The sequence below is a fragment of the Balaenoptera musculus genome, chromosome 20 (assembly GCF_009873245.2).
Source record: "Balaenoptera musculus isolate JJ_BM4_2016_0621 chromosome 20, mBalMus1.pri.v3, whole genome shotgun sequence".
NCBI lineage: Eukaryota > Metazoa > Chordata > Mammalia > Artiodactyla > Balaenopteridae > Balaenoptera > Balaenoptera musculus.
Genome location: NC_045804.1, coordinates 27,813,179 through 27,839,885, shown reverse-complemented (window position 1 = coordinate 27,839,885; position 26,707 = coordinate 27,813,179). Strand labels below are relative to the sequence as shown.

The 26,707-nt window shown below is 38.8% G+C and overlaps 1 protein-coding gene across 2 annotated transcripts in view; it reads left to right on the top strand.

The window, feature by feature from the left end:
* Positions 1-26,707, top strand: part of CA10 (carbonic anhydrase 10) — a 599,631-nt gene that overhangs the window by 23,562 nt on the left and 549,362 nt on the right. The window contains exon 2 of one of the 2 annotated variants that reach the window (XM_036837745.1): positions 19,529-19,564. The exons of the other annotated variant lie outside the window; for it this stretch is intronic. Within the exon in view, the coding sequence (XP_036693640.1) occupies positions 19,529-19,564 (36 nt within the window). The remainder of the gene's footprint in view (positions 1-19,528; positions 19,565-26,707) is intronic. 2 annotated transcript variants of the gene reach the window in all.

Below are 26,707 nucleotides of genomic sequence, written 5' to 3'. Positions count from 1 at the left end.
CTGGAGCCTGAAGAAGGGATATCAGTCTGCTGACACCTTGATCTTAGCCTCCTAAAACTCATTTCAGACTTCTGAGCTCCAGAACTACCAAGATAATGTTTGTGTTGTTTAAAGCCACCAAGGTTGTAGTAATTTGTTATAGCAGCAATGGGAAACCAATACCCATAGGAAAAGCACCCAAAGTGTGATGGGAAACCAGAAAGCATGAAAAATGTCCAGCATAGCAGCAATGAACGAAAGCTTGAGAAATTGTTTACACATCCAATTTATAGGGTTACATCTCTTCATCCTTTGAGAGCATTCTAATAGAGTCCTGAAGCTAGGTTGGGTGAATAAGCTGAATAAATTGTGTGTTCACCTACTTTATTCACATTCCATGATTTATTCAACAAATATTCTACTCATTAATTAAATATTTGCTGGAGTTAAGTGCCAAGCACTGTGAAAGATATTATGGTTACAAAGAAAAATAAGAGAATAAGACTTAGAGTTAACAGTCAAGGAGTTCATAGACACTGTGTTTAGATTTCACTGATTTTCAGTTTTCTCTATATATCAAATCCCACCAAAAATCCACATTTAGGTGATTTGGAAGAATGGGAGTTAGGATATCCAGATGATTGCAGGAGGAGCCCCAGTAATGCCCCAATAAAAGCATTATAAGTTGAATCCCTATTATAGCAGCAGTCAATACTTACTGAGTGTTCTCTGTGTTAAAGGTAATGCTAAGTATTTTGTATGCTTTATTTTTATATAATTATATCAACTACATGAGGTATGGACAATTATTATCCCCATTTTACAGATGAATAAACTGTAGGAAATACGACCAAATTCACTTTGCTAGGTAACAAAGCTGGGATTTGAACTTTAGATCAAATTTGAACATCTGACTCCTGAGTGCATATGTTTTGCCACCCTGTCTACTTGTGTACTAAGCACTGGGTTAGAGACTAAAGATTCACATGTGTAAGAGAAAAAAATCTCCAGATAAGTGAACCACAAAATCTTGTAGGTAAAATAAGCTATGAAATGCGGACAAAGAATTACATAGCTTTCCAAGGTAACTGATTTACATATCTTCATTTGAATATATAATTTCTGATCCATTTGGTTAAAGATGATATTGCAACTGAGGTAAGAGCAACCCCTATGTTGCTTTCACTAATTTAGGTACAAAATATATTCTAGATATTTTCAATTTTAAAATCATATTCCATAAGGAATATATATGAATCATTCTTTCCCCTTTCTCCTCCTTCTTTTCTACCCTTAGCTGTAAGCTAAGGTCAATGCTTTGGTCAGTGGTATTGTTTAGATTAATGCCCCTTGAATCCTCTTGCCAGAAAGTGTAAAGGTTGGGGATGCAGCCCTCCAGCACCCTGTTCTAAGCCAGGTGCCTCCCTTCTGCAATGGATCATCAAACACCCATACAGGAAATGTTGAGGCTGAGTTGGACTGGGAGCAAGGATACACAGATCTGTAAACTGAAGAAAACTACGCAACCTAAAATTTGTGAGTTATGTTTTATTTGGGGACTTTACTGAGGACAATAGCCTGGAAGACAGCCTCTCAGATGTGTCTGAGGAACTGTTCTGAAGAGGTAAGGGAGGAACCAGGATATATAGGAGTTTTTGTTGAAAAAACAAAAACAAAAAAAACATGAACGTGTAGTTGAACATCAAAAGATTACTGCTAATCACAAAAAGCAAACATCTCAAGTTAGTGATTTTAGTGCTTCTCTATGTATAGGAAGATGTAAGAGTCTGGGGTCATTGAAATTATTCCTTGGATATGCATCTTCACTATCAAGGGCCAGTATCCTGGTTTTCTCCATCCTGAATTCCCCTCAGGGTACACTGCCCAGGGCCGCTGCAGGGGTTGATGGCTTGATGGCGGGCCACATTTGTTGTTTACTGGAATGGCAGGCAATATTTTTTTTGCCAACAGATATCACTTATTTCTCCCAGGTTGAGTAGAGTGTGTAAGATCTCTTGACCACTGAGCCAAGGGTTACGTCTTACCCAAATGGCACCAGAGTATTCTGCTTCTTGGGTTCTGGGAGCTAATGTTTGCTAGGTTACCACTTAGCAATCCTGTTGACAGATGGTGTGCCTTGCTCATCAAATTGGAATCCTCCCCACTTTGAGGACCCGAGGCATGTTGGCAGACAAACTTGGTGGTGTTTTCTAATGCTGAATGGTCTGCAGTTCAAGAGCATGAAGATAAATATTCCACTTCATTGTGTATCCACTAACTTAAGCTTTTCTGAGTCTATTCCCTTCACTTTGACAGAGCACATTTAGAAAAGTGAAATGAAGTGCTTTCAGGCACTCAGCTCCTCCATCCATCACTTTCTTTTGTACTATGTCAGCTTGGCCCTTTTCTTTTCTTTTTTTTTTTTTTTTAAACATCTTTATTGAAGTATAATTGCCTTACAATGGTGTGTTAGCTTCTGCTTTATAACAAAGTGAATCAGTTATACATAAACAATATGTTCCCATATCTCTTCCCTCTTGCATTTCCCTCCCTCCCACCCTCCCCATCCCACCCCTCTAGGTGGTCACAAAGCACCGAGCTGATCTCCCTGTGCTATGCGGCTGCTTCCCACCAGCTATCTATTTTACATTTGTTAGTGTATATATGTCCATGACATTCTCTCACCCTGTCACATCTCACCCCACCCCCTCCCCATATCCTCAAGTCCATTCTCTAGTAGGTCTGTGTCTTTATTCCCATCTTGCCACTAGGTTCTTTATGGCCTTTTTTTTTTTTTTTTCCTTAGATTCCGTATATATGTGTTAGCATACTGTATTTGTTTTCCTCTTTCTGACTTACTTCACTCTGTATGACAGACTCTAACCCCATCCACCTCATTACAAATACCTCCATTTCATTTCTTTTTATGGCTGAGTAATATTCCATTGTATATATGTGCCACATCTTCTTTATCCATTCATCTGTCGATGGACATTTAGGTTGCTTCCATGTCCTGGCTATTGTAAATAGAGCTGCAATGAACATTTTGGTACATGACTCTTTTTGACCTATGGTTTTCTCAGGGTATATGCCCAGTAGTGGGATTGATGGGTCGTATGGTAGTTCTATTTGTAGTTTTTTAAGGAACCTCCATACTGTTCTCCATAGTGGCTGTATCAATTTACATTCCCACCAACAGTGCAAGAGTGTTCCCTTTCCTCCACACCCTCTCCAGCATTTATTGTTTCTAGATTTTTTGATGATGGCCATTCTGACCGGTGTGAGATGATATCTCATTGTAGTTTTGATTTGCATTTCTCTAATGATTAATGATGTTGAGCATTCTTTCATGTGTCTGTTGGCAATCTGTATATCTTCTTTGGAGAAATGTCTATTTAGGTCTTCTACCCATTTTTGGATTGGGTTTTTCGTTTTTTTGTTATTGAGCTGCATGAGCTGCTTGTAAATCTTGGAGATTAATCCTTTGTCAGTTGCTTCATTTGCAAATATTTTCTCCCATTCTGAGGGTTGTCTTTTGGTCTTGTTTATGGTTTCCTTTGCTGTGCAAAAGCTTTTAAGTTTCATTAGGTCCCATTTGTTTATTTGTGTTCTTATTTCCATTTCTCTGGGAGCTGGGTAAAAAAGAATCTTGCTGTGATGTATGTCATAGAGTGTTCTGCCTATGTTTTCCTCTAAGAGTTTGATAGTGTCTGGCCTTACACTTAGGTCTTTAATCCATTTTGAGTTTATTTTTGTGCATGGTGTCAGGGAGTGTTCTAATTTCATACTTCTACATGTACCTGTCCAGTTTTCCCAGCACCACTTATTGAAGAGGCTGTCTTTTCTCCACTGCATATGCTTGCCTCCTTTATCAAAGATAAGGTGACCATATGTGCATGGGTTTATCTCTGGGCTTTCTATCCTGTTCCATTGATCTATATTTCTGTTTTTGTGCCAGTACCAAACTGTCTTGATTACTGTAGCTTTGTAATATAGTCTGAAGTCAGGGAGCCTGATTCCCCCAGCTCCATTTTTCGTTCTCAAGATTGCTTTGGCTATTCGAGGTCTTTTGTTTTTCCATACAAATTGTGAAATTTTTTGTTCTAGTTCTGTGAAAAATGCCAGGGGTAGTTTGATAGGGATTGCATTGAATCTGTAGATTGCTTTGGGTAGTAGAGTCATTTTCACAATGTTGATTCTTCCAATCCAAGAACATGGTATATATCTCCATCTATTTGTATCATCTTTAATTTCTTTCATCAGTGTCTTATAATTTTCTGCATACAGGTCTTTTGTCTCCTTAGGTAGGTTTATTCCTAGATATTTTATTCTTTTTGTTGCAATGGTAAACGGGAGTGTTTTCTTAATTTCACTTTCAGATTTTTCATCATTAGTGTATAGAAATGCAAGAGATTTCTGTGCATTAATTTTGTATCCTGCTACTTTCCCAAATTCATTGATTAGCTCTAGGAGTTTGCTGGTAGCATCTTTAGGATTCTCTATGTATAGTATCATGTCATCTGCAAACAGTGACAGCTTTACTTCTTCTTTTCCGATTTGGATTCCTTTTATTTCTTTTTCTTCTCTGATTGCTGTGGCTAACACTTCCAAAACTATTTTGAATAATAGTGGTGAGAGTGAGCAACCTTGTCTTGTTCCTGATCTTAGTGGAAATGGTTTCAGTTTTTCACCATTGAGGACAATGTTGGCTGTGGGTTTGTCATATATGGCCTTTATTATGTTGAGGAAAGTTCCCTCTATGCCTACTTTCTGCAGGGCTTTTATCATAAATGGGTGTTGAAAGCTTTCTCTGCATCTATTGAGATGATCATATGGTTTTTCTCCTTCAATTTGTTAATATGGTGTATCACATTGATTGATTTGCATATATTGAAGAATCCTTGCATTCCTGGGATAAACCCCACTTGATCATGATGTATGACCCTTTTAATGTGTTGTTGGATTCTGTTTGCTAGTATTTTGTTGAGGATTTTTGCATCTATATTCATCAGTGATATTGGCCTGTAGTTTTCTTTCTTTGTGACATCTTTGTCTGGTTTTGGTATCAGGGTGATGGTGGCCTCGTAGAATGAGTTTGGGAGTGTTCCTCCCTCTGCAATATTTTGGAAGAGTTTGAGAAGGATAGGTGTTAGCTCTTCTCTTAATGTTTGATAGAATTTGCCTGTGAAGCCATCTGGTCCTGGGCTTTTGTTTGTTGGAAGGTTTTTATTCACAGTTTCAATTTCAGTGCTTGTGATTGGTCTGTTCATATTTTCTATTTCTTCCTGGTTCAGTCTCTGCAGTTTGTGCATTTCTAAGAATCTGTCCATTTCTTCCAGGTTGTCCATTTTATTGGCATAGAGTTGCTTGTAGTAATCTCTCATGATCTTTTGTATTTCTGCAGTGTCAGTGGTTATGGCCCTTTTCTGAGACTTGTCTTCACGTAGTGTTTTATATCAGTTACATACAGTATCTTGAACCAAAAAGAGAACTTTGTAGTCCAGAGTTCAGAGCTTAACTTTGTTGTTGAGACAGTATTGTGCAAGACCTATTTCTTCAGAGATTGTTAGAGGAAAAGACAACAGCCTAGGCAAAGAAGGGGCCCTGATATAAATCAGTGTGGCTTCAACACAGATAATAAGTGAGGTTAGAGAACAACAATGTTAACAAGCTGTGTATTTATCCTAAGATCAATGGGAAACCATGAGAGGGCCTTAAGCTGGGTGAGGGATGTGGTTCACATGATCACATTTGAGTTTTAAGAAGATTTCTCCAGCTACAGAGAGGAGAATTGACTGGGAATGAAGTGAGGTGAGGGAGACAGGTAATCTTGAGAGGGGCAGTCAGGAGACTCTGGTGGCAGTCTGAGTTAGAGACAGGTAATCTGATGAAGGTTGTGGTGGATATGGAGAGCAACGGAGAGAATCAGGAGTTGTTTAGGACATGGATCAATGGAGCTCAATGAATTGCATGTGGTGGGGGAGAGGGAGAATGGTGGGTTAGAATGAGACCCAGGTTTCTGGCTCATGAACTGGGTGGATGGTAGATTCATGGATCAAAGTCGCAGTGGAAGAGGGGCACCATCATGCATAGCATGCCTCTGCATTGAGTCACAGAGAACTGAAAGACAGCTTGAAGGGGAGAGAGAGCTGTAGAGTTTGGGGAGAGGGAGAAAAGGAAATAATAATGAAAGAAAGAAAAGACAGTGTCCTCTACCAGAGAGTATACCAGGGCATAAGAACACACAAACCTACTATTACTACAGTTTTTCACTTGTATTGGCAACACCACTATTACTAGCTGCTATTGATTTCTTAGTATATGTCTAAACCTTAAATAGCTTTCAATTTTTACAAAAAACATGTTGAATAGATATCATTCATCACCCCTATATGGCCGAACAGACTGAGGCTCCGAAATGTTAAATAATTTAGCTGGAGTTAGAAAGCTAGCAAATAGCCAAGCTATGATTTGAATCCAAGTTGGTATGGTTCTGAAGAATACAATCTTTTGTATTCTTCAGAACCAAAGGTTTTCATAACCTTTTAGGGAAAACTGATACCCCAAGGGACAAATAAACAAGTTCAGGCTTAGAATGATGTTTAGAATAAAGTACTGAAATAACAAAGAGTCTGATAGGAGATCATTTTAGGAATATTTCTTGGAGATGTTGAGATCTGCTGGTTTGTAATATATAGGCCAAATCTCTGAGTGCAAGTACATTAGTTTGAAGCAGGGAGCAAATAAATGAGATTAATAACACGTAGAGTGAAGGGGGCATTGGAGAAGGATGTTTTTGAAACATCATTCTGCTTTGTACCCTTTGATTATGCTACTTTGCCAGTGTGATTAAGCTCAAATACTTAGCTTGATCCACATGACTCTCATGACACTCTACGATGCTTTATAGACCCACTTTCTGCCTCCCCTCTGTGCACCCTGTGTTTCAACCTTAAATGATTTCCCCTTCCTCCTTTTCTCCCTTCCTCCCTCCTTTCCTTTCTTTCCTCTTTCCTTCTTTCTATGTTTCCTTCCTTCACTCTTTCCCTTATTCATTCTTTTTTTTCACTTATTCAGTGATCATACATTGAGCACCCGTTGTGTACAGTGCCAGGAACTGTACTCGGTCTTGGGGATATCCTCAAGGAGATCATGGGCATCTATAAAACACGGAGTTCATAATCATGGTATTGTACTTTGAAATACACTATTACAAATATTGGGTCACATGAAAACAGTTCAGATGAGGGTGTGGCCTTCTCTAAAGGAGGTGAACTTTGACGTAGGAACACGTAGAAATTTGTCAAATATGTAGAGGAGTTGAGCTTTTCTGGCAGAGAAAATAACATATGCCTTTTTAAAAAAGCAGCAAGGACTTGGAGAATGGAAAACAGTATTCTACAAATGTAGATTTGAATGATTTTTGAGATGTGACAGTTATTTTTTTCCCACTTGTTACCACCCTTTGCATTTCTGTTTCAAAATCCTGAGGCTTCTTCTTCCACTCTCTTCTCTTTTTTTTTATGGTGTGGGTTTTTTTTCTGTTTTTTGTTTTTATTTATTTATTTATTTATTTATGGCTGTGTTGGATCTTCGTTTCTGTGTGAGGGCTTTCTCTAGTTGTGGCAAGCGGGGGCCACTCTTCATCGCGGTGCGCGGGCCTCTCACTATCGCGGCCTCTCTTGCTGCAGAGCACAGGCTCCAGACGCGCAGGCTCAGCAATTGTGGCTCACGGGCCCAGTTGCTCCGCGGCATGTGGGATCTTCCCAGACCAGGGCTCGAACCCGTGTCCCCTGCATTAGCAGGCGGATTCTCAACCACTGCGCCACCAGGGAAGCCCCCACTCTCTTCTCTTTTCTGCTTCCTTTCACCTTTTTGCTGGCTCTCTGGATTAAACTCTTCATTGCAGATCTCTGACAGTTTCTCATCTGCTTTGCTAACCAGTTTAAAAAATAAACATTTAAAAGCCTCTGTGGGTCTCCTGCTATGTTATGGCTCTTGCGCTGTGTGAATTGGTGCTCCCTGCCCAGAGGACCTGTGCCCCACCACTGAGGCTCTGAGGGCTGCGAACTTGCCATCAAGGTTTGCACCATGGGCTGTGCCGACTGACAGCTTGGCTTCGGCTCCCCAGAGTCAGTCACCTGCCATGTGCCTGCCTTCACCAAAGGGCACAGCACCAGACTGCTTGCTCACCAACAGAGTGAGGCCCGGATAGGGCAGTGAGGCAGCCTAATTCAACACTGATCATGTCCAGTCTAACTCCCAGCTTTTCTTTACCTTCAGTGCCACATGATCCTCACCTACATGCTCAGCCTGCCTGGGGTTCTCTGGGCTGCCCCTGAGTGGAGATAGGGCTGATTTAATCTGCCTCACCGCATATATTGGGCTGTGTTCTAAGGCAGCCTTGTTTCACTCTGGCCTTTGCCTCAGCTGAGCCATGAAATTTCACCTGTGTCTGGACTGAATCCTCAGTCTGTGGCTTGGTTCTGATGAGGGGCTCCTCTTTTAACCAAGTAAGGGCTTGTGTGCCTGCCTGAGGCACAGAAAGCCAAACCCTGACAGGAGGTTTTTGCAGCAAAGTAAGGGTTTATTGCAGAGCGCCAAGCAAGGGAGTGGAAGACAAATCTCAGATCCACTCCCTCTTGGTCTTTGAGTTGGGGGTGTTTTTAAAGGGGAAGAACAAAGAAGCTGGGATTAATCATCTTGTGACATTTCTGTAACATTTCTTAATCTTAGTTTCAGGGAGTCAGGATGTCTCTGGTTTTTGACTCTCTAGCCAGGTGGTCCATGGCCCAGGGGCCTGTTAGCTTATCTTGCCCTGGTGAAATAACCTGATTTTGTGCATGAATGATAATATTTACAACAGCAATTTTAGTACATTAACAGTGTTACTGACGACAGCAGTCTTAGTCATCTGACTCTGGTTGATTAGTGTTCAGTTAGCACAGGACTGAGGTCAGAGGAGACAAGCAAGCATATAAAGTTTTGGATAGAGAGATTAATCATAAGCTAGGTAAGGGAACTTGGTTTTAATGGGGCTAGATTTCACTCTCCCTGTACCTAGTGCCTTCATTTCTGTAGGCATTACACAGGGACCTTAATCTCTAGGTTTAGGGCCCAGTGCCCTCCCTAAATTTGGTTCCGTTACCCATGGGCTAACCTCACTAAAACCCACTGGACTCAGGTTACCAGAGACCCAGGAAAAGATGTTAAATTCTGAATATCCACCATGCCTTCATTTCTTATTGCTGTGCCCCATATACAAGTCAGGACCCCATTTATCAGGAATTGTTCTTCATTCTAATTATTATGTATAATATAGCAGTTAACATACGAAGTGCACCTGCCCTGCCCATTACTGGGCTAGACACTTGAGAAGAATTAGCTTACATGTCTTCACAATAGCTGCATGAGAAAGGCACTTCATGGCACTAGGAGTCCAGCTCAGGCAGCCTTGCTCCAAAGCCCATTTTCTTAAATGGAATGTGCTTTATTGTCTGCCTCAACCATAGTATATCTTTTTGTTGTCAGGCTCAGTGCTTTCCCAGCCATACCAATTTTCTGATAGCATCTTCCTCTGAGTCTGTCTTTCCAATGCGTCCATAGGTCTTGTGGGCAAATCTTGTTCCAGGCTGATTCCTTCCTCCATAATTGGACAATGACCACTTAAGTAATTGGATGATGTGCCATTAAGGACACTGAAAGGACCACTAGTGTCAAATTGTATACCAAGCATCCAATGAATTCTTATTGTGTATTGTTTTTGTGCTCAACTGTTTTCAGTACTATAAAGGGATCCCATGGAATAAAGGGTTCCAGTGGTTAAGCTCATGGACTCTAGAACCAGACTGCCCAGACATGAATACTTATTTCACCACATAGTATCCATGTGACCTTGAGCAAGTGACTTGTCTCTATGCCTCAGTATTCTCACCTGAAAAATGGGGAAATAATAGTACCTACCTCATAAGGTTCTTGTGAAGATTAAATGAGTTGATTTGTGTAAAGCATTTTACACACACTAAGTGTTAAATAAGTATTTGCTATAATGATGTTGATGACAATGATTAAGGAGAATATGGCAGTATGGTTCCTGTTTCAAGAAGCTTTTAGTTTAATAAGGCAGACTAAAAGTCACATAAAATAAAATGAGACCATATTTAATTAAATATTAGTTTGGGTGACGAATATGAGAAGTTTAATAGTGTTCCTAATAGTTGGGGGGGTGGGTATTGGGAAAGGCAACATGGATGAGAGACTTGACCATGGCATTGGGGATTAGTTGGTTGGAGAAAGGCAGAGAGGAAAATGGTGGTTTAGTCTTCTTGACACGAGGACTGCTTCCTTCAATGGAGCATTGATGACCCTTGTTACAGTGTTTGTTATTACCTGTTAGCCAAATTTCCATCCAAATAAACAAGAGCCCAAGATTCTGAGTCTAATCTGAAATCTTGGGGACTTGCTTTAATCATGGGTGTAGAGTGTGATTCTTCCTTGGGTAGAAGAGCATAGATTGAAAGGTGATTCAAGAGATAGTGTCCAGGGTTAGAGGTGGCCTGGAAGCTGGACAATCAAATTAAGCTTCCACTCAGCGGTTGAGTTGGAAGGCAAACTAAAGGCATGACCCAAAGTACTGTAAACTGACGACTTGGTATGAAAGATAGAAAACAGAGCATAGAGATGGGAAGTAGCAAGCTGCAATGGGCTTCAATTGATAAATTAAGGGAAACAGATTCTAATTAAGGCATAGATGAATTAACTCAAATTAGAGCATCAGATCCTGTATCAATGGAGTCCTAGGGGAATGGGCCATAAAGCAAATTGTTCCTAATGATAGAGATGAGATAAATGATAGAGAAAAATGTCTAGAGATTCTGATGTGGGAACAAGCCCCAGGACAGATGTCACAGTAGGTGACCCAGGAAAGCCATTGTCAGATTCAGATTGGGGGACACTCAATGATCTTGGATTGTAGGGGAAGAAATTTTATGAGATTGAATACTCTGTTTAAGGTACTGTATTTTTTGAAACAGTGGTAGAGACAGAGCTAACTTAGCCATGCAGCTTTTCACTGAGAAGCTTACAGTCTAAAAGATAAGACAGATCTTATTCACAAATAACTAATACAAGGTAGAAAGCAGTGCCTGATATAAAGAAGGCAGAAATTGAGACTCTTAGGAAGGCAGAGGATGGAGTGATTGCTTGCAGTGGAGGCTGGTGTATCATAGCCCCAGAGCCAGCACTGGAATCATGAAGCCTGGATCTAGATTTCTGCTACACCACTTAATAGATGTTGTGACCCTGTGTAGGTACATGCAACCTCTTTGACTATATCTTCATCTGTAAAATATGGATCAAAGTGGTTCCTATCTAACAGAGCTATTTTGAGGATTAAGATAGTGCAGATAGTGAGATGGTACATGCAAAGTGTATCATTTAATAAATGATAGTTGTTATTAATTCCAATGGACTATTTCATTAGGGTCACATCCAAGGGAAGTATAGGTCCAGAGGATTCTGATATCAGATATCTCAGCAGCTGAAGATGGAATAACAGAGCAAAGTATTTAGCAACTGCAATATAGAAAAACGTGTCTTAGTTTATTTTCACGTACAAACTCCTTTAGAGCTAGTTAAAAAAAAAGTATGTTGCCATTAAAAAATGCTTTTTGCAAACAGTTTAAAAATTAAATGTGGTTCCTAAGTTTCATGGGGAATGTTTCATGTTCTCCCATACACTTCTGGCGTGCACATACGTCCTAAATAAAAATGAGCTACGTAGAAATATAAACATTTGTGTGAGACGGACAGTCCTGTTTAGCTTGTTCTCCCAAACAGATGTGAAAATGTTCATTTTAAATTTACATTTAGAGAGGAAAATTACCATTATTTCAATAGTATAAGGAACAGTAATAATCCTAGATGTTGATGTTTTCAAGTGCTTTCAAGTGCACAGCAGTAAACTCATGACTTTTCCAACCATACAGACACAATAACCAAACATTTAGATGAGGACTAAAGCTGTCAGCCAGCCATTTGTTCATTTTCAAATATCTAAATGACTAATGGCTTTATAAAAAATTCACGTATTGAATTGGAGTGGGTAAATAGAGATGATAACAAAACTAAAATAAAACAATAATAATAGTGATAGCATATACTTGGTATGTTTTCAAAAGTGTATTCATCTTCCTGCATACCTGAACCTCACTAGTTATTTAGAGAAGATATTATTAGCATCATTTTACAAACTATAACATTTAGTTTCAGAGAGATTTAATAGGTTTGCCCAGGATAGCATAGACAATATTATAGGCACGTTTTACCTCACAGCACTTAACACTAACATACATTGTATGTTTATATTTTTTATTCTGATCTCTCACTAGAATGAAAATTTTATGAGAGCAGGGCCTTTGTCTGGTCCCTTCATTGCCTAGAATAATACTTAGCACATGGATAGGAAGTACTCCATAAATAGCTGTTGAATGAATGAATGAGTGAATAGGATCTGAGCCTGAGCTAGCACCTAGTTCAGCATCCTTTCCACCACATCAGTCACCCCCAAACCTTATAGAATGGTGATTACAAAGATGGGGAGGGATTTCCAACAAGAAAAATCAAGGAGAACCTGATCATGGACTCTCTTCTGAGACAGACAAGGAATGTATCAAAGAAGAAACAAATCAGGGGTGACGTTGGGAGAGTCAGTCATGAGGTACTGGTACCATGATCTGGCACCATGATCCAAGGAAAAGTACCATCAACACTGACTCAATGGGGCTTCCTAGAGAAAGTGATGTCTCAGCTGACACCTTCTGGAAGACTTGAGTTGAATGAGGAGGCAGAGGGCACTACGTGTGAAAAGGCTTAGAGAAGAGACAGCCAGTGATGTGTATGTGAAAACTGAAGGTTGTTCACTGTGGATAGAGAATAGTGTGAGAGGGCTTCATAAATGCAGGAAGAGGCAAGGCTGAAAGATGTAAGTAAGAGCCAGATCAGGAAGGACCTTGACAAATCATGTAGAATGATCTTTATCCTGAGAGGTATGAGAAGCTACCTAAGTAATAGCATTGTGGGCACAGAGGAGAACAAGTCTCACTCAGAAAGTTTCATAAGTCTTACTTAAGAAGGCTTTAAAAAAAAAAACCAACCCAATCCAAAAATGGGCAGAAGACCTAAATAGACATTTCTACAAAGAAGATATACAGATTGCCAACAAACACATGAAAGGATGCTCAACATCACTAATCATTGGAGAAATGCAAATCAAAACTACAATGAGGTATCACCTCACACTGGTCAGAATGGCCATCATCAAAAAATCTACAAACAATAAATGCTGGAGAGGGTGTGGAGAAAAGGGAACCCTCTTGCACTGTTGGTGGGAATGTAAATTGATACAGTCACTATGGAGAACAGTATGGAGGTTCCTTAAAAAACTAAAAATAGAACTACCATATGACCCAGCAATCCCACTACTGGGCATATACCCTGAGAAAACCATAATTCAAAGAGAGTCATGTACCACAATGTTCATTGCAGCACTATTTGCAATAGCCAGGACATGGAAGCAACCTAAGTGTCCATCAACAGACGAATGGATAAAGAAGATGTGGCACGTATATACAATGGAATATTACTAAGCCATAAAAAGAAACGAAATGGAGTTATTTGTAGTGAGGTGGATGGAACTAGAGTCTGTTATACAGAATGAAGTAAGTCAGAAAGAAAAACAAATACCGTATGCTAACACACATATATGAAATCTAAAAAAAAAAAAGGGCTCTGAAGAACGTAGGGGCAGGACAGAAATAAAGATGCAGATGTAGAGAACGGACTTGAGGACATGGGGAGGGGGAAGGGTAAGCTGGGATGAAGTGAGAGAGTGGCATAGACATATATACACTACTGAATATATCTTTTTGAATCAGTGTTTTTTGTTTTCTACAGAAAAATACCCAGAAATGGAATTGCTGGATTGTATGGTAGTTCTATTTTTGATTATTTGAGGAATATCCATACTGTTTTCCATAGTGGCTGCACCAATTTACATTCCCACCAACAGGTATGAGGGTTCCCAATTATCCACATCCTCACCAACACTTATTATTTGTTGTCTTTTTATAAGAGTCATTCTGATAGGTGTGAGGTGATATCTCATTGTACTTTTGATTTGTGTTTCCCTTATGAGCAGTGATGTTGAGCAACTTTTCATGTGTCTGATGGCCTTCTGTATGTCTTCTTTGGAAAAATCTTTATTCAAGTCCTATGCTCTTTTTTTTTCAGATTGTTTTTGATGTTGAGTTGTATGAGATATTTGTATATTTTGGATGGTAACCCCTTATCAGATATATGTTTACAAATATCTTCTCCCATTCAGTAGGTTGCCTTTTCTTTTTCTTAATAGTTTCCTTCACTGAGCAAAAGTTTTATAGTTTGATATAGTTCAATTTGTTTATTTGTTTATTTTTTTAACATCTTTATTGGAGTATAATTGCTTTACAATGGTGTGTTAGTTTCTGCTTTATAACAAAGTGAATCAGATATACATATACATATGTTCCCATATCTCTTCCCTCTTGCATCTCCCTCCCTCCCACCCTCCCTATCCCACCCCTCTAGATGGTCACAAAGCACAGAGCTGATCTCCCTGTGCTATGTGGTTGCTTCCCACTAGCTATCTATTTTACATTTGGTAATGTATATATGTCCATGCCACTCTCTCACTTTGTCATATCTTACCCTTCCCCCTCCCCATATCCTCAAGTCCATTCTCTAGTAGGTCTGTGTCTTTATTCTCATCTTGCCGCTAGGTTCCTTATGACTTTTTTTTTCCCGTTAGATTCCATATATATGTGTTAGCATACTGTATTTATTTTTCTCTTTCTGACATACTTCACTCTGTATGACAGACTCTAACTCCATCCACCTCACTACAAATAACTCCATTTCATTTCTTTTTATGGCTGAGTAATATTCCATTGTATATAAGTGCCACATCTTCTTTATCCATTCATCCAATGATGGACACTTAGGTTGCTTCCATGTCCTGCCTATTGCAAATAGAGCTGAAATGAACATTTTGGTACATGACTCTTTTTGAATTATGGTTTTCTAAGGGTATATGCCCAGTAGTGGGATTGCTGGGTCGTATGGTAGTTCTATTTTTAGTTTTTAAGGAACCTCCATACTGTTCTCCATAGTGGTTGTATCAATTTACATTCCCACCAACAGTGCAAGAGGGTTCTCTTTTCTCCACACCCTCTCCAGCATTTATTGTTTCTAGATTTTTTTGTTGATGTCCATTCTGACCGGTGAGAGATGATATCTCATTGTACTTTTGCTTTGCATTTCTCTAATGATTAATGATGTTGAGCATTCTTTCATGTGTTTGTTGGCAAACTGTATATCTTCTTGGGGGAAATGTCTATTTAGGTCTTCTGCCCATTTTTGGATTAGGTTGTTTGTTTTTTTGTTATTGAGCTGCATGAGCTGCTTGTAAATTTTGTAGATTAATCCTTTGTCAGTTGCTTCATTTGCAAATATTTTCTCCCATTCTGAGTGTTGTCTTTTGGTCTTGTTTATGGTTTCCTTTGCCGTGCAAAAGCTTTTAAGTTTCATCAGGTCCCATTTGTTTATTTTCGTTTTTATTTCCATTTCTCTAGGAGGTGTGTCAAAAAGGATCTTGCTGTGATTTATGTCATAGAGTGTTCTGCCTAAGTTTCCCTCTAAGAGTTTTATAGTGTCTGGCCTTACATTTAGGTCTTTAATCCATTTTGAGTTTATTTTTGTGTATGGTGTTAGGGAGTGTTCTAATTTCATACTTTTACATGTACCTGTCCAGTTTTCCCAGCACTACTTATTGAAGAGGCTGTCTTTTCTCCACTGTATATGCTTTCCTCCTTTATCAAAGATAAGGTACCATATGTGTGTGGGTTTATCTCTGGGCTTTCTATCCTGTTCCATTGATCTATGTTTCCTTTTTTGTGCCAGTACCATACTGTCTTGATTAGTGTAGCTTTGTAGCATAGTCTGAAGTCAGGGAGCCTGATTCCTCCAGCTCCATTTTTCTTTCTCAAGATTGCTTTGGCTATTCGGGTTCTTTTGTTTTTCCATACAAATTGTGATATTTTTTGTTCTAGTTCTGTGAAAAATGCCAGTGGTAGTTTGATAGGGATTGCACTGAATCTGTAGATTGCTTTGGGTAGTAGAGTCATTTTCACAATGTTGATTCTTCCAATCCAAGAACTTGGTATATCTCTCCATCTATTTGTATCATCTTTAATTTCTTTCATCAGTGTCTTATAATTTTCTGCATACAGGTCTTTTGTCTCCTTAGGTAGGTTTATTCCTAGATATTTTATTCTTTTTGTTGCAGTGGTAAATGGGAGTGTTTTCTTAATTTCACTTTCAGATTTTCATCATTAGTGTATAGGAATGCAAGAGATTTCTGTGCATTAATTTTGTATCCTGCTACTTTACCAAATTCATTGATTAGCTCTAGTAGTTTTCTGGTAGCATCTTTAGAATTCTCTATGTATAGTATCATGTCATCTGCAAACACTGACAGCTTTACTTCTTCTTTTCCGATTTGGATTCCTTTTATTTCTCTTTCGTCTCTGATTGCTGTGGCTAAAACTTCCAAAACTATGTTGAATAATAGTGGTGAGAGTGGGCAACCTTGTCTTGTTCCTAATCTTAGTGGAAATGGTTTCAGTTTTTCACCATTGGGAATGATGTTGGCTGTGGGTTTGTCATATATGGCCTTTATTATATTGAGGAATGTTCCCTCTATGCCTACTGTCTGCTGGGCTTTTATCATAAATGGGTGTTGAATTTTGTCGAAAGCTTTCTCTGCATCTATTGAGATGATCATATGGTTATTCTCCTTCAGTTTGTTAATATGGTGTATCATGTTGACTGATTTGCATACATTGAAGAATACTTGCATTCCTGGAATAGACCCAACTTGATCATGGTGTATGATCCTTTTAATGTGCTGTTGGATTCTGTTTGCTAGTATTTTGTAGAGGATTTTTGCATCTATGTTCATCAGTGATATTGGCCTGTAGTTTTCTTTCTTTGTGACATCTTTGTCTGGTTTTGGTATCAGGGTGATGGTGTCCTTGTAGAATGAGTTGGGCAGTGTTACTCCCTCTGCAATATTTTGGAAGAGTTTGAGAAGGATAGGTGTTAGCTCTTCTCTAAATGTTTGACAGAATTTGCCTGTGAAGCCATCTGGTCCTGGGCTTTTGTTTGTTGGAAGCTTTTTAATCACAGTTTAATTTTCAGTGCTTGTGATTGGTGTGTTCATATTTTCTATTTCTTTCTGGTTCAGTCTCGGCAGGTTGTGCATTTCTAAGAATTTGTCCATTTCTTCCAGGTTGTCCATTTTATTGGCATAGAGTTGCTTGTAATAATCTCTCATGATCGTTTGTATTTCTGCAGTGTCAATTGTTACTTCTCCTTTTTCATTTCTCATTCTATTGATTTGAGTCCTCTCCCTCTTTTTCTTGATGAGTCTGGCTAATGGTTTATCAATTTTGTTTATCTTCTCAAAGAACCAGCTTTTAGTTTTATTGATCTTTGCTATTGTTTCCTTCATTTCTTTGTCATTTATCTCTGATCTGATCTTTATGATTTCTTTCCTTCTGCTAACTCTGGGGCTTTTTTGTTCTTCTTTCTCTAATTGCTTTAGGTGCAAGGTTTGGTTTTTTATTCGAGATTTTTCCTGTTTCCTGTTGTTTCCAGTTGTTTCCTGTTTCTTGAGGTAGGCTTGTATTGCTATAAACTTCTCTCTTAGAACTGCTATTGCTGCATCCCATAGGTTTTGGGTCATCGTGTCTCCATTGTCATTTGTTTCTAGGTATTTTTTAATTTCCCCTTTGATTTCTTCAGTGATCACTTCATTATTAAGTAGTGTATTGTGTGGCCTCCATGTGTTTTTATTTTTTACAGATTTTTTCCTGTAATTGATATCTAGTCTCATAGCGTTGTGGTCGGAAAAGATACTTGATACGATTTCAATTTTCTTAAGTTTACCAAGGCTTGATTTGTGACCCAAGATATGATCTATCCTGGAGAATGTTCCATGAGCACTTGAGAAAACTGTGTATTCTGTTGTATTGGGGTGGAATATCCTATAAATATCAATTATGTCCATCTTGTTTAATGTATCATTTAAACCTTGTGTTTCCTTACTTATTTTCATTTTGGATGATCTGTCCATTGGTGAAAGTGGGGTGTTAAAGTCCCCTACTATGGTTGTGTTACTGTCGATTTCCCCTTTTATGGCTGTTAGTATTTGCCTTATGTATTGAGGTGCTCCTATGTTGGGTGCATAGATATTTACAATTGTTATATCTTCTTCTTGAATCGACCCCTTGATCATTATATAGTGTCCTTCTTTGTCTCTTTTAATAGTCTTTATTTTAAAGTCTATTTTGTCTGATATGAGAATTGCTACTCCAGGTTTCTTTTGATTTCCATTTGCATAGAATATCTTTTTCCATCCCCTCACTTTCAGTCTGTATGTGTCCCTAGGTCTGAAATGAGTCTCTTGTAGACAGCATATATACGGGTCTTATTTTTGTATCTATTCAGCCAGTCTGTGTCTTTTGGTGGGAGCGTTTAATCCATTTACATTTAAGGTAATTATCGATATGTATGTTCCTATTTCCATTTTCCTAAATACTTTGGGTTTGTTATTGTAGGTGTTTTCCTTCTCTTGTGTTTCTTGCCTAGAGAAGTTCCTTTAGCATTTGTTGTAAAGCTGGTTTGGTGGTGCTGAACTCTCGCAGCTTTTGCTTGTCTGTAAATGTTTTAATCTCTCCATCACATCTGAATGAGATCCTTGCTGGGTAGAGTAATCTTAGTTGTAGGTTTTTCTCCTTCATCACTTTAAATATGTCCTGCCACTCCCATCTGGCTTGCAGAGTTTCTGCTGAAAGATCAGCTATTAACCGTATGGTGATTCCCTTGTGTGTTATTTGTTGTTTTTCCCTTGTTGCTTTTAATATGTTTTCTTTATATTTAATTATTGATAGTTTGATTAATATGTATCTTGGTGTGTTTCTCCTTGGATTTATCCTGTATGGGACTCTCTGTGTTTCCAGGACTTGATTAACTATTTCCTTTCCCATGTTAGGGAAGTTTTCAACTATAATCTCTTCAAATATTTTCTCAGTCCCTTTCTTTTTCTCTTCTTCTTCTGGGACCCCTATAATTCAAATGTTAGTGCATTTAATGTTGTCCCAGACGTCTTTGAGACTGTCCTCTGTTCTTTTCATTCTTTTTTCTTTATTCTGCTCTGCCATAGTTATTTCCACTATCTTATCTTACAGGTCACTTATTCGTTCTTCTGCCTCAGTTATTCTGCTATTGATCCCATCTAGAGTATTTTTAATTTCATTTATTGTGTTTTTCATCATTGCTTGGTTCCTCTTTAGTTCTTCTGGGTCCTTGTTAAATGTTTGTTGCATTTTGTCTATTCTATTTCCAAGATTTTGGATCATCTTTACTATCATTATTCTGAACTCTTTTCCAGGTAGACTGCCTATTTCCTCTTCATTTGTTAGGTCTGGTGTGTTTTTACCTTGCTCCTTCATCTGCTGTGTGTTTTTCTGTCTTCTCATTTTGCTTATCATATTGTGTTTGGGATCTCCTTTTCGCAGGCTGCAGGTTCGTAATTCCTGTTGTTTTTGCTATCTGTCCCCAGTGGCTAAGGTTGGTTCAGTGGGTTGTGTAGGCTTCCTCATGGAGGGGACAAGTGCTTGTGTTCTGGTGGATGAGGCTATATCTTGTCTTTCTGGTGGGTAGGTCCACGTCTGGTGGTATGTTTTGGGGTGTCTGTGACCTTATTACGTTTGTAAGCAGCCTCTCTGCTAATGGATGGGGCTGTGTTCCTGTCTTGCTAGTTGTTTGGCATAGGTTGTTCAGCACTATAGCTTGCTGGTCATTGAGTGAAGCTGGGTCTTGGTGTTGAGATGGAGATCTTGGGGAGGTTTTCATCATTTGGTATTATGTGGAGCTGAGAGGTCTCTTGTGGACCAGTATCCTGAAGTTGGTTGTCCCATCTCAGAGGCACAGCCCTGATGCCTGGCCTGATCACCAAAAGTCTTTCATCCACACGGCTCAGAATAAAAAGAAGAAAAAATAGAAATAAAAAAAGGAAAGAGGATAAAATAAAATAAAGTAAGATAAAATAAAATAAAGTTATTAAAATAAAAAATAATTATTAAGAAAAAAAGAGAAAAACATTTTAAAGTAAAAAAAAAAAAACAAACCAAAAAAACAGATGGACAGAACCATTGGACAAATGGTGAAAGCAAAGCTATACAGACAAAATCTCACACAGGTGCATACACATACACACTCACAAAAAGAGGAAAAGGGGAAAAAATAATATAACTTTCTCCCAAAGTCCACCTCCTCAATTTGGGTTGACTCGTTGTCTATTCAGGTATTCCACAGATGCAGGTACCTCAAGTTGTTTGTGGAACTTTAATCTGCTGCTTCTGATGCTGCTGGGAGAAATTTCCCTTTCTCTTCTTTGTTCGAACAGCTCCCGAGTTTCAGATTTGGATTTGGACCCGCCTCTGCATGTAGGTCACCTGAAGTCATCTGTTCTTCGCTTACACAGGACGGGGTTAAAGGAGCATCTGCTTTGGGGTCTCTGGCTCACTCAGGCTGGGGGGAGGGAAGGGTACAGATGCAGTGCGAGCCTGCAGTGGCAGAGGCCTGCATGACGTTGCAGCAGCCTGAGGCATGCCGTGTGTTCTCCCGGTGAAGTTGTCCCTGGATCACGGGACCCTGGCAGTGGCTGGCTGCACAGGGTCCTGGGAAGGGTGGTGTGGATAGTGACCTGTGCTTGCACACTGGCTTCTTGGTGGCGGCCCGAGCAGCCTTAGCATTTCATGCCCGTCTCTGGGATCCACGCTGATAGCCGGGGTTCGTGCCCGTCTCTGGAGCTTGTTTAGGTGGTGCTCTGAATCCCCTCGCCTCGTGCACCAGGAAACAAAGAGGCACGAAAACGTCTCTTGCCTGTTCGGCAGCTCCAGACCTTTTCCCGGACTCCCTCCAGGCTAGCTGTGGTGTGCTAAACCCTTCAGTCTGTGTTCACGCCGCCAAGCCCAGTCCTCTCCCTGTGATCATACGGAAGCCCGAGCCTCAGCTCCCAGCCCCCACCCACCCGGCGTGTGAGTAGACAAGCCTCTTGGGCTGGTGAGTGCTTGTCAGCACTGATCCTCTGTGCGGGAATCTCTCCGCTTTGCCCTCTGCACCCCTGTTGCTGTTCTCTCCACTGTGGCTCCAAAGGTTCCCCCCTCTGCCACCCACAGTCTCCGCCCATGAAGGGGCTTCCTAGTGTGTGGAAACCTTTCCTCCTTCACAGCTCCCTCCCACTGGTGCAGGTCCCATCCCTATTCTTTTGTCTCTGTTGTTTCTTTTTTCTTTTGCCCTTCCCAGGTACGTGGGGAGTTTCTTGCCTTTTGGGAGGTCTGACGTCTTCTGCCAGCATTCAGTGGGTGTTCTATAGGAGCCATTCCACGTGTAGATGTATTTCTGATGTATCTGTGGGGAGGAAGGTGATCTCTGCATCTTATTCTTCCGCCATCTACTCCTTTCCCCTGAGACAACATTAAACGCACCCACATTCCAATTATAGCGGTCCCAGAAGAAGAAGAGAAAAAGAAAGGGACTTAGAAAATATTTGAAGAGATTATAGTTGAAAACCTCCCTAATATGGGAAAGGAAATAGTTAATCAAGTCCAGGAAGTGCAGAGAGTCCCATACAGGATAAATCCAAGGAGAAACACACCAAGACACATATTAATCAACCATCAGATATGAAATACAAAGAAAAAATATTAAAAGCAGCAAGAGAAAAACAACAAATAACATACAAGGGAATCCCCATAAGGTTAATAGCTGATCTTTTAGCAGAAACTCTGCAAGCCAGAAGGGAGTGGCAGGACATATTTAAAGTGATGAAAGGGAAAAACCTACAAACAAGATTACACTATGCAGCAAGGATCTCATTAGATTTGAAGGAGAAAATAAAACCTTTACATACAAGCAAAAGCTAAGAGAATTCAGCACCACCAAACTAGCTTTACAACAAACGCTAAAGGAACTTCTCTAGGCAGGAAACACAAGAGAAGGAAAAGAGCTACAATAACAAACACAAAAGAATTAAGAAAATGGTAATAGGAACATATATATTGATAATTACCTTAAGTTTAAATGGATTAAATGCTCCAACCAAAAGACATAGACTGACTGAAAACAAGACTTGTATATACGCTGTCTACAAGAGACTCACTTCAGACCTAGGAACACATACAGCCTGAAAGTGAGGGGATGGAAAAAGATATTCCATGCAAATGGAAATCAAAAGAAAGCTGGAGTAGCAATTCTCATATCAGACAAAATAGACTTTAAAATAAAGACTATTACAAGAGACAAAGAAGGACACTACATAATGATCAAGGGATCAATCCAAGAGGAAGATATAAGAACTGTAAATATTTATGCACCCAACATAGGAGCACCTCAATACATAAGGCATATGCTAACAGCCATTAAAGGGGAAATCGACAGTAATACAATCATAGTAGGGGACTTTAACACCCCACTTTCTCCAATGGACAGATCATCCAAAATGAAAATAAATAAGGAAACACAAGCTTTAAATGATACATTAAACAAAGTGGATGTAATTGATATTTATAGGACATTACATCCAAAATCAACAGAATACACGTTCTTCTCAAGTGCTCATGGAACATTCTCCAGGATCAATCATATCTTGGGTCACAAATAAAAGCTTGGTAAATTTAAGAAAATTGAAATTGTATCAAATATGTTTTCCAACCGCAATGCTATGACACTAGATATCAATAACAGGAAAAAATCTGTAAAAAATACAAACAAATGGAGGCTAAACAATACACTACTTAATAACGAAGTGATCACTGAAGAAATCAAAGAGGAAATTAAAAAAATACGTAGAAACAAATGACAATGAAAACACAATGACCCAAAACCTATGGGATGCAGCAAAAGCAATTCTAAGAGAGACGTTTTTAGCAATACAATCCTACCACAAGAGCCAAGAAACATCTCAAATAAACAACTTAACCTTACACTTAAAGCAATTAGAGAAAGATGAACAAAAATCGCCAAAGTTAGCAAAAGGAAATAAATCATAAAGGTCAGATCAGAAATAAATGAAAAATAAATGAAGGGAACAATAGCAAAGATCAATAAAACAAAAGCTGGTTCTTTGAGAAGATAAAATTGATAAACCATTAGCCAGACTCATCAAGAAAAAAAGAGAGGAGACTCAAATCAATAGAATTAGAAATGAAAAAGGAGAAGTAACAACTGACACTGCAGAAATACAAAGGATCATGAGAGATTGACTACAAGAAACTATGTGCCAGTACAATGGATAACTTGGAAGAAATGGAAAAAATTCTTAGAAAAGCGAAACCTTCCAAGACTGAACCAGGAAGAAATATAAACAGACCAATCACAAGCACTGAAATTGAGACTGTGATTAAAAAGCTTCCAACAAACAAAAGCCCAGGACCAGATGGCTTCACGGGAGAATTCTATCAAACATTTAGAGCAGAGCTAACACCTATCCTTTTCAAAATCTTCCAAAATATAGCAGAGGGAGGAACACTCCCAAACTCATTCTACGAATCCACCATCACCCTGATACCAAAACCAGACAAGGATGTCACAAAGAAAGAAAATTACAGGCCAATATCACTGATGAATATAGATGCAAATTTCCTCAACAAGATACTAGCAAACAGAATCCAACAACACATTAAAAGGGTCATAGACCATGATCAAGTGGGGTTTATCCCAGGAATGCAAGGATTCCTCAATATATGCAAATCAATCAATGTGATAAACCATATTAAAAAATTGAAGGAGAAAAGCCATATGATCATGTCAATAGATGCAGAAAAAGCTTTTAACAAAATTCAACACCATTTATGATAAAAAACACTCCAGAATATAGGCATAGAGGGAACTTACCTCAACATAATAAAGGCCATATATGACAAACCCACAGCCAACATCGTTCTCAATGGTGAAAAACTGAAACCATTTCCTCTAAGATCAGGGTCAATACAAGGTTTCCCACTCTCACCACTATTATTCAACATAGTTTTGGAAGTTTTAGCCACAGCAATCAATCAGAGGAGAAAAAGAAATAAAAGGAATCCAAATTGGAAAAGAAGAAGTAAAGCTGTCACTGTTTGCAGGTGACATGATACTATACATAGAGAATCCTAAATATGCTACCAGAAAACTACTAGAGCTAATCAATGAATTTGGTAAAGTAGCAGGATACAAAATTAATGCACAGAAATGTCTTGCATTCCTATATTTTAATGATGAAAAATCTGAAAGAGAAATTAAGAAAACACTCCCATTTATCAATACAACAAAAAGAATAAAATACCTAGGAATAAACCTACCTAAGGAGACAAAAGACCTGTATGCAGAAAATTATAAGACACTGATGAAAGAAATTAAAGATGATATAAACAGATGGAGATATATACCATGTTCTTGGATTGGAAGAATCAACATTGTGAAAATGACTATACTACCCAAAGCAATCTACAGATTCAATGCAATCCCTATCAAGGTACCAATGGCATTTTTCAAAGAACTAGAAGAAAAAATTTCACAATTTGTGTGGAAACACAGAAGACCCCAAATAGTCAAAACAATTTTGAGAAAGAAAAACAGAGTTGGATTAATCAGGCTCCCTGAGTTCAGACTATACTACAAAGCTACAGTAATCAAGACAGTATGGTACTGGCACAAAAACAGAAATATAGATCAATGGAACAGGATAGAAAACCCAGAGATAAACCCACGCACATATGGTCACCTTATTTTTGATAAAGGAGTCAAGAAGATACAATGGAGAAAATACAGCCTCTTCAATAAGCAGTGCTGGGACAACTGGACAGGTACATGTAAAAGAATGAAATTAGAACACTCCTTAACACCATACACAAAAATAAACTCTAAATGGATTAAAGACCTAAATATAAGGCCAGACACTATAAAACTCTTAGAGGAAAACATAGGCAGAAAACTCTATGGCATAAATCACAGCAAGATCCTTTTTGACCCACCTCCTAGAGAAATGGAAATAAAAACAAACATAAAGAAATGGGACCTAATGAAAGTTAAATGCATTTGCACAGAAAAGGAAACCATAAACAAGATGGAAAGGTAACCCTCAGAATGGGAGAAAATATTTGCAAATGAAGCAACTGACAAGGATTAATCTCCAAAATTTATAAGCAGTTCATGCAGCTCAATATCAAAAAAAAAAACAAACAAACAACCAATCGAAAAATGGGCAGAAGACCTAAATAGAAATTTCTCCAAAGAAGATATACAGATTGCCAACAAACACATGAAAGAATGCTCAACATCACTTATCATTAGAGAAATGCAAATCGAAACTAAAATGAGGTATCACGTCACAGCAGTCAGAAGAGCCATCATCAAAAATTCTACAAACAAGTAATGCTGGAGAGGGTGTGGAGAGAAGGGAACCCTCTTGCACTGTTGGTGGGAAGGTAAATTGATACAGCCCTATGGAGAACCGTATGGAGGTTCCTTAGAAAACTAAGACTAGAACTATCATTCGATCCAGCAATCCCACTATTTGGCATATACCCTGAGAAAACTGTAATTCAAAAAGAGTCGTGTACCACAATGTTCATTGCAGCTTTATTTACAATAGCCAGGACATGGAAGCAACCTAGGTGTCCATTGACAGATGAATGGATAAAGAAGATGTGGTACATATATATGATGGAATGTTACTCAGCCATAAAAAGAAACAAAATTGAGTTTTTTATAGTGAGGTGGATGGACATAGAGTCTGTCATAGAGTGTGACGTAAGTCAGAAAGAGAAAAACAAATACCGTATGCTAAGACATGTATATAGAGTCTAAAAAAGAAAAAAAGTTTATGAAGAACCTAGGGCCAGGACAGGAATAATGGCACAGAGATAAAGAATGGACTTGTGGACATGGGGAGAGGGAAGGGTAAGCTGGGACGAAGTGAGAGAATGACATGGACTTATATATACTACCAAATGTAAGATAGATAGCTAGGGGGAAGCAGCCGCATAGCACAAGGAGATCAGCTTGGTGCTTTGTGACCATTTAGAGGGGTGGGATGTGGAGGGTGGGAGGGAGACGTAAGAGGGAGGAGATATGGGGATATATGTATATGTATAGCTGAATCACTTTGTTATAAAGCAGAAACTAACACACCATTGTAAAGCAATTATACTCCAATAAAGATGTTTAAAAAAAAAAAGTGGTGAGAGAGGACATCCTTGTCTTATTCCTGATCTTAAAGGAAATGCTTTCAGCTTTTCACTATTGAGTATGATGTTATCTGTGGGCTTGTCCTATATGGCCTTTATTATGTTGAGGTATGTTCCCTCTATAACCACTTTGTTGAAATTATTTTTATCATAAATTGATGTTGTATTTTGTCAGAATCTTTTCCGGCATCTATTGAGATGATCGTATGATTTTTATTCTTTATTTTGTAATCTGTATCACATTGATTGATTTGTGGATATTAAAATATCCTTGAATCCTTGGAGTAAATCTCATTTGATCATGGTGTAGGTTCCTTTTAATTTATTGAATTTGTTTT